The sequence below is a fragment of the Gopherus flavomarginatus genome, chromosome 20, assembly GCF_025201925.1.
Source record: "Gopherus flavomarginatus isolate rGopFla2 chromosome 20, rGopFla2.mat.asm, whole genome shotgun sequence".
Lineage (NCBI taxonomy): Eukaryota > Metazoa > Chordata > Testudines > Testudinidae > Gopherus > Gopherus flavomarginatus.
Genome location: NC_066636.1, coordinates 15394256 through 15402856, shown reverse-complemented (window position 1 = coordinate 15402856; position 8601 = coordinate 15394256). Strand labels below are relative to the sequence as shown.

The 8601-nt window shown below is 48.8% G+C and overlaps 1 protein-coding gene across 5 annotated transcripts in view; it reads left to right on the top strand.

The window, feature by feature from the left end:
• Positions 1–8601, top strand: part of LOC127037764 (NACHT, LRR and PYD domains-containing protein 3-like) — a 37034-nt gene that overhangs the window by 5764 nt on the left and 22669 nt on the right. For 2 of the 5 annotated variants that reach the window (XM_050929809.1, XM_050929812.1), the window contains exon 1: positions 7200–7513. The exons of 2 other annotated variants lie outside the window; for them this stretch is intronic. Coding sequence is in view for 1 of the 3 variants with exons in the window: in XM_050929808.1 (XP_050785765.1) it covers positions 7081–7185 (105 nt within the window). In the remaining 2 variants the exon portion in view is untranslated. One more of the 5 variants, XM_050929808.1, reaches the window with a different exon arrangement.

The following is an 8601-nucleotide window of genomic DNA, read 5'->3' as shown; positions in this document are numbered from 1 at the left end:
GGCACGTGGCGCGCGGGCGGGGGCTGCGCTGGCCCGGCCGGGCTCCCTGGGGGTGCGCGGGGGCGGGGGGGTGTTAAGCCGCTGTGACTAGCGGGCGCTGTGCGTAGCGCCATAGCGCCACCAGCGGGGCGAGCGGATGGCCCGTTAGAGGGGCGGTCCCCGTACTCGGGCCCTTGGCCTGTAGCGGTGCCTGTCCCCCCCCCCCGCCCCCGCCCCCTTTTCACACTAGTCTCTGGTCACCCTAAGTCTGGACCGCAAACAGCAGCTGGCCCAGGGCTGAGCCTGCCCCCGCTGGGGCCTGTGGCAGAGAACTGCATGCCCGCTGCTGTGCCCTGCAGCCGCCCCACTGCACCGGCTGGGCTAACAGCGACGGGCTGGCTGTTCCTGAAATCGTGGCCCTGTCGGTGGGCAAAAGCACAGGCTCAGGCCGGTGGACCTGCCAGGCTGCTACCAGAGGCGCAAAGCACCTGCCCTGTGCTCATTACACCCTGTGTGGCTGGTGTCATGGCCAGCTGGCAGTACCCATCAGAGAAGGGCTGGAATCAAGCCCTGCAGCAGCTGCCCCCACAAGCCAAACAGCAGCAGGCGAGGGGCAAGGGGCAGGACATACATACAAGAGAGTCACTTCAGGAGAGCAGCATTTTCCGATGCAGAGCAAGCCTGACACCCTGTGGCTCATTTGGGCTAACCACAGCAGCTGGATTTCTGCCTCCCCAGTCCAGCTGTGCGGGTCTGCAGGGCATGTTGCAGAGCAGCAGGACTGGCTTCCAGGAGTTCTGATGTCTGAAGCTGAACTTCCTAGATTATCACTGGGCTCAGTGCCGCCCATGGCACTGCAGCTGTGTTATTACAGTTACAGGTGTAGCATTGACAGATGTTGTTGGCAGGCAGGATCAAATCTGGGACCTTTGGAGTTTAGTGCATGAGCCTCTATAGCATAAGCTAAAAGCCACCTAGCTGTTAGCTAAGGCTGTAGTGCAGACTCATTTAACTCTCTCTTTAAGTGGTCTCAGTGCCACTAGCTGGGACCAGTGATTTCCCTCCCCCCTGAATTTCCCCAACACCCCCCCAGTTTTGTGAACTAGTTATATGCCCAACCTGGTGGCTGAACTTTGTGACTTTGTCCTCAACCACAACTATTTCACATTTGGGGACAATATATACCCTCAAGTCAGTGGCACTGCTCTGGGTACCCGCATGGCCCCACAGTATGCCAACATTTTTATGGCTGACTTAGAACAATGCTTTCTTAGCTCTCATCCCCAATGCCCCTACTCTACTTGTGCTACATTGATGACATCTTCATCATCTGGACCCATGGAAAAGAAGCCCTTGAGGAATTCCACCATGATTTCAACAATTTCCATCCCATCATCAACCTCAGCCTAGACCAATCCACACAAGTGGTCCGTTTCCTTGACACTATTGTGCTAATAAGTGATGGTCACATAAACACCACCCTATACCGGAAACCTACTGACCGCTATACTTACCTATATGCCTCCAGCTTCCATCCAGGACATACCACACTATCCATTGTCTACAGCCAAGCTCTAAGATACAACCGCATTTGCTCCAATCCCTCAGACAGAGACAAACACCTACAAGATCTCTATCAAGCATTCTTAAAACTACAATACCCATCTGCTGAAGTGAAAAAACAGATTGACAGAGCCAGAAGAGTGCCCAGAAGTCACCTACTGCAAGACAGGCCCAACAGAGAAAATAACAGAACGCCACTAGCCGTTACCGTCATCCTCAAACTAAAACCTCACCAGTGCATCATCAAAGATCTACAACCTATCCTGAAAGATGATCCCTCACTCTCCCAGATCTTGGGAGACAGGCCTGTCCTTGCTTACAGACAGCCTCCCAACCTGAAGCAAATATTCACCAGCAACCACACACCACACAACAAAAACAGTAATCCAGGAACCTATCCTTGCAACAAAGCCAGATGCCAACTCTGTCCACATATCTATTCAAGTGACACCATAATAGGATCTAATCACATCAGCCACACCATCGGGCTCGTTCACCTGTGCATCTACCAATGTGATATATGCCATCATGTGCCAGCAATGGCCCTCTGCCATGTACATTGGCCAAACTGGACAGTCTCTACGCAAAAGAATAAATGGACACAAATCTGACATCAGGAATCATAACATTCAAAAACCAGTAGGAGAACACTTCAGCCTTTCTGGCCATTCAGTAACAGATTTGAAGGTGGCAATTTTGCAACAGAAAAGCTTCAAAAACAGACTCCAACTAGAAACTGCTGAACTTGAATTAATATGCAAACTAGATACAGTCAATTTAGGCTTGAACAGAGACTGGGAATGGCTGAGCCATTACACTCATTGAATCGATTTCCCCATGTTAAGTATCCTCACACCTTCTTGTCAAACTACCTTAAATGGGCTATCTTGATTATAACTACAAAAGTTTTTTTTTTCTCCTGCTGACAATAGTGCTTCTTAATTAATTAGCCTCTTAGAGTTGGTTGGACAACTCCCACCTTTTCATGTTCTCTGTATGTATATATATCTCCTCACTATATGTTCCATTCTATGCATCCAATGAAGTGGGCCCACGAAAGCTTATGCTCAAATACATTTGTTAGTCTCTAAGGTGCCACAAGTACGCCTGTTCTTTTTGCAGATACAGACTAACATGGCTGCTACTCTGAAACATGCCAATTTAGTGACTGTTTGGAAATTTCAATTGAAATTGAAATATTTATTAATACACACTTTAAAAGCATATACAGTGTATGATAAAATATGTGTGTCTGAAAGTATCATAGATTTGAAAAGTATGAACATAGACTACCTTCCTTATACAGCTGTTGTTTTTTATGACAATATCAGTGCATTCATTTCAGTGATGTTGGCCAACCTAATAATTTCAAATGATGATTTGTAAGCAAAGTCTAAATGAGCTCTCCCTGACAGCTAGTGATGAGCTGGGGACTGGGGGAAAAGGCTTCAGGACTAGATTATATTTCCATTCACACCTAATCTACCTAGGTATCCAGCAAACAGAGCTGTATTGCCCAAGTGATAGATTTTGGCTGGGGTGGGGTTACAAATCACTTGATTGCGGGGTGGGAATGAAATGTTGTTCTTATTGTATGAGTAAAGGGCAGTAGAACTGTACTTAGCCTTTTCTGATTGAGGGCATCAAAAGAGAGGGTGGGGACCTGTCCCTCTCCACTGTTTAAAGACAGAGCTGATTAGGCTCCATAGATAGTCTTTTGTTCTGTTAGGTGACTGCTGCAGCTGAAATCACTGATAATCAGATTTAAGTGCTTAGTCCTGCTTTGGGGACAGTGTTCCTGTGGATACAGTGTTTTTGTGTAAAAGACAGCCCAGACTGCACTAGCAGCGAGGTTCCCTCACTGAGAGCTCAGCTGAAATCACTGAGAGCTGGGTGGAACCTCAAGAGACCAATTTGCAGAGGTCACAGTGGCAGGTGGCAGCAGGAGACTGCACAAGGCCATTGGCAATAGAGTGGTGGAGTGAATGGTGGCACAACGAACAGCCATGGCCAGAGCGAACAGTGAGCAGCTGGAGGAATGAGCAAGGTGCCTTCTTGCCTCCCACCTGGGATGTGTACTCACATGAAAGCACCTCTGAACTCTGAGTCTTCACTGACCAAAGACAACACTGGGGAGTGGGGTGCGGTGGAGGGAAAAGTGAGGGGCACATTAAATAAACATTTGTTTGTTGGACTATATTTTAGTGACTTTGCTCCAGAATGCTAGATTTGTGACTGGGAATGGAAACTTTTATGTTTCCTAGCAGGCCAAAATTTTTAAATGCATTATTTGCCAAGGTTGTTATCTCACATTGTTGCTATCTTGAGAGGTCATTATGTTGGGGAGTTTCTGTACTAAACATTTTTATTATTATAATTAATTTTTACATAAGAATGGTCATACTGGGTCAGATCAATGGTCCATATAGCCCAGTACCCTGTCTTCCAACAGTGGTCAAGGCCAGGTGCTTCAGAGGGAATGAACAGAACAGGTAATCATCAAGTGATCCATCCCCTGTTGCCCAGTCCCAGCTTCTGGCAAACAGGCTAGGGACACTCAGAGCATGGTGTTGCATCCTTCCCCATACTGGCTAATAGCCACTGATGGACCTATTCTCCAGGAATTTATCTAGCTCTTTTTTTAATCCTGTTATAGTTTTGGTCTTCACAGCATCCCCTGGCAAAGAGTTCCACGGGTTGACTTTATGGTGTGTGAAGAAGTATTTCCTTTTGGTTTTTAAAAACCTGCTGCCTATTAATTTCATTGTGCGACTGCTAGTTCTTGTGTTATGTGAAGGATTAAAGAACGTTTCCTTATTCACTTTCCTCACGCCAGTCAAGATTTTATAGACCTCTATCATATCCCCCCTTAGTCGTCCCTTTTCTGAACTGAAAATTCCCAGTCATTTTATTTTCTCCTCCTGTTTCATACCCCGAATCATTTTAGTTGCCCATCTCTGTACCTTTTCCATTTCCAATATATCTTTTTTGGGATGGGGTGACCAGATCTGCACACAGTATTCAAGGTGTACACGTACCATGGATTTATATAGAGGCAATATAATATTTTCTGTCTTATTTTCTATCCCTTTCTTAAAAAAGCAAAGGTTTCAGAGTAGCAGCCGTGTTAGTCTGTATCTGCAAAAAGAACAGGAGTACTTGTAGCACCTTAGAGACTAACATTTATTTGAGCAAAAGCTTTTGTGGGCTACATTCGATGAAGGCAGCTGGAGCCCACAAAAGCTTATGTTCAAATAAATGTGTTAGTCTCTAAGGTGCCTTAAGTCCTCCTGTTCTTTTTAAAAAAGCAAACAGAATGTTGGGAATCATTGACTGCTGCTGCACATTGAGTGGATGTTTTCAGAGAACTATCCACAAGGTCTTTCTTGAGTATTAGCTAATTCAGACTCATTCATTTTGTATGTATAGTTGAGATTGTTTTCCAATGTGCATTACTTTGCATTTATCAACATTGAATTTCATCTGTCATTTTTGTTGCCCAGTCACCCAGATCCCTTTGTAGCATTTCGCTGTCTGCCTGGGACTTAACTAGCTTGAATAGTTTTGTATCATCTGCAAATTTTGTCACCTCACTGTTTACCCATTTTTCCAGATCATTTATGAGTATGTTGAACAGTACTGGTCCCAGTACCGACCCCTCAGGTTACCACTATTTCTCTCTCTCCATTCTGAAAACTGATCATTTATTCCTACCCTTTGTTTCCCATCTTTTAACCAGTTACTGATCCATGAGAGGACTTCCCTCTTATCCCATGAGGGCTTACTTTTCAAAAAAGAGTCCTGTGGCACCTTATAGACTAAAGTCAATACTTTTCAAAACTTTTGAAAAGTCAATTTAAATTAAATACATTTTTAATTTTTTTATATGTTTTTAGAAATCTAGATCCGTTATGTGTTTTGTGTAACTAACATTAGCCTTATGTTAAATTTGCATTATCCGAACAAAACATTTACTTTATTCATATCTCTTTTATATATCTCATCGGTCCTGACACCCACCTCTAAATTCGAACCCCCCCCCGCCCATTTCAGTTCCTGGTGAAACCACTGGCTGGGACAGAACGCCACACCCAGAAGATGTGTGGGTTACACAGGCACTTCAGTTGTATGTATATGTTGGTTGCTCCATATGCCCTTGTAATGGTGCAAATCACTGCAGATCGTTTAGCAGGGGAACACCTACGCCGTATCCCTGCACAGGGCTCCTTTCATCCGCTGTTGGATCATTGCATTGTGGGCGTCAGCACAGATTCCCAGAGCATGGACGCAAACACCTGATGAACAGTTGGCAGAGTCCTAAAGAGTCAACATGCGTTCTATGAAAGCTCCCAACACACATTTCTGGGTCCTCCAGGGAGTCCTCCAGCAAAACCAGGGAAGCTCAGATTTGATATTTTGGGCATTCCATGGTAAACACCAGACAGAGCTGCCCCCTTCACCCCAACAGGCCTTCTCCAGGCACCAGAAAGAAGCAAAAAAGGGCACAAACCCACTTTTTTTTTCTTAATTCAATAACTAAAACAAACTCCAAACAGAGGAGATTTGTGAGGAAATAGTGCAAATGCTGGTGGCAGAGAACATTTGCTATGGCCAAAGTGCTGACAGGAAGAGCTGGGCACCTGCCCCATAATCAACTGAGGTATCCGGGGAAGTCCTGTGGGAATACGCAAAGGGACAGGATTTCCAAAAGTGCTCAGTATTGGTTTGACTCTGCTCCAGTTTAAGTCAATGCAAGTTTTACTATTTCCCTGGGAGCAGAGAGTTAGGTCAAGCGAGAGCACCAGGTCGATGAAGGTATTTAGATTCCTAACTCCCATAGAAATCAGTGGGTGTTAGATGCCTTTGTGGATCTGGAGCTGAATGCTTTTGCAGATCGCATGCGAGGTGCCTACACGTATCTGGGAGGCAGGGATGTATGAACCCCTGGGTAGGTGCTGAGCTCTGCTCAGGGATAGAGGAGGGATGGCTTGTGTCTCCTGGTGCTGCCAGGAGTCCATTTGGCCCCCAGCACAGAACAGAGCAGCACTACCAGCTTTCCTAGCTTGTGACCTGGCTGCAAGAGCCCCCCAGGGATACCCTGACCACCACCTTCCTGCCTCCATCCTGGGGACACCTGCAGGGTGGGAGGGCTGCAGCACTGCTATGTCAATTGCACTGGCTGAGGAAGCCTGTAGGTTTTCTGTAGATTTTCTTTGCACTTCCATCCATGCCAGCAGAAAGTGACCACAGTGCACCAAGGAATCCCTTGTCAGCTTCCATCTGGCTGCTACCTCCTCTCCTTGCTGCTAGCAGTGCGGACATGGCGGTTCTGGGCTGTTTGATAAATGCAGCCTCTGACACCTGTTCTCCTTCTCTTAGGGATGCCCACATAATGGGTCTCTGAGTTGTCCTGAGTGCAATGAGTTTGTGGTTCTCAGTCCAGTTCCTAGGGGACCCACTTGACTCAAACCACCCTGCGACTGGAAGCAGTTGGCTCCCTTGGCTGGCAGCATTAGCAGCCTGAAAGGATCAAAGAGTATGACCCCTCTTGGGGCAGCGTGCGTGCGGTGGGGCAGCTTGCCCTGTTGGTGCCCCTGCTGTACTCATTCTGCAGTGAGATGGCCAGGTTGCGGTGTCCAGGAGGTGTCACTGTCCCCTCTATCCCACCGTGGTCACAATGGGATCTTTCCAGTCCTAGTGGGTTGGCTTTGTCCTTTCACCCTAAAGATGTGATTGAGCCCAGTCTCCTCCAGCCTGGCTGGCAGCCACCTCCTCGCTTTAGGAGCCCTGTTTAACTCCACATGACTCAAAAATCATGCAGTGTGTGTGTGCATAGAGGCGGGGCTTTCCTCCTCCAGGCCTTCCTTCCTGCTGGAGACAGGAGTCCGGAGAGCACTTTAATTCACTACACCGGCAACCCAGACGGTGCAGGGCCAGAGGCATCTGCTGCAGACAGTGTTGCGCCTGTAAAGTAAGTGACAGGATTTCCTAGGGCTCTTCCCACCACCCTGCCCAAGCGGGAGCGCTGGGATCAGAGGAGAGGGGCAGAATCTCCCCAAACTGCAGCTTTCTGGGTATGAAGCAGAATGAAAATGAAAGTGAGGGACCGGGCGGGAGGAGGCTCTGCAGAGGGCAGCTCCTGGTGTGTGTGTGTCTTTGGCTTTTCCATTTCACGAGGGGTCTGAGATCTTGGCAAGAGCTCAGCCAAGGAGCCTGTTCCCCAGGACGTGCCTGAGGGTTCTCCACAGGGGCTCAGACCTACATCCAGCCCCGTGGTAAACAGCTGGAGCCAGCTGAAGTCGCCTGCTTGTACCAGGGCTGACTTTGGTCTCATAACAGGAAGGCTGCAGTTTCAGCACAGCTGATCCAATGACCCGTGGGAGTGAGCAGCTCAGTTTTCGCTGCCAGAGGCTGTGGCCTGTTGAGCTGGTTCACGTGCTCATGCATGAAGCTGCTTTCTTGAAAGATAAGCCCTGCAGCTTTGGGGGCTGATGCAGGCTAGGTCTCCTCTCTGCCCACTGACTAAATCTCCCGCCTGCTGTGCTCAGCCTCAGGGTTTGGCTGTGGTGCGGAGTTCACGCGAGCTATAACTCAAGTGCTGCCCCTAATCTGAGCCCAGTCCACACACACAAACCCTTCATTCCAGTGTAATGGTGCTTTTAACTGGAGCTGGCTGGCCCCTCAGGTCATGGGTGGCCTGTGACCTGCCCCTGCCCATTGGGGGAGGCTAGTCCCTGGCCCCTCTCCTTCTGCCCAAGGCCCCTTCTGCCCCCCCATCCCGCAGGAGCCTAGAGCACCCCCACTACTGCCCCTGGCCCCAGCTCCAGGTGGTCAGGTGGTGTGGCAGCAGTGCCCCCACCCCGGTGCACCAGCCAGCCAGCCCCAGAGTGCTAGGTGGCCGGGTGGTGTGGCAGCAGTGCCCCCACCCCGGTGCACCAGCCAACCAGCTCCAGAGTGCTAGGTGGCCGGGTGGTGTGGCTGCAGTGCCCCCAGCCCCGAAGCACCGGGCAGCCGGGTGGCATGGTCTGAGCATTGGGTGGGCAGCGCAGCCCTGTAGTG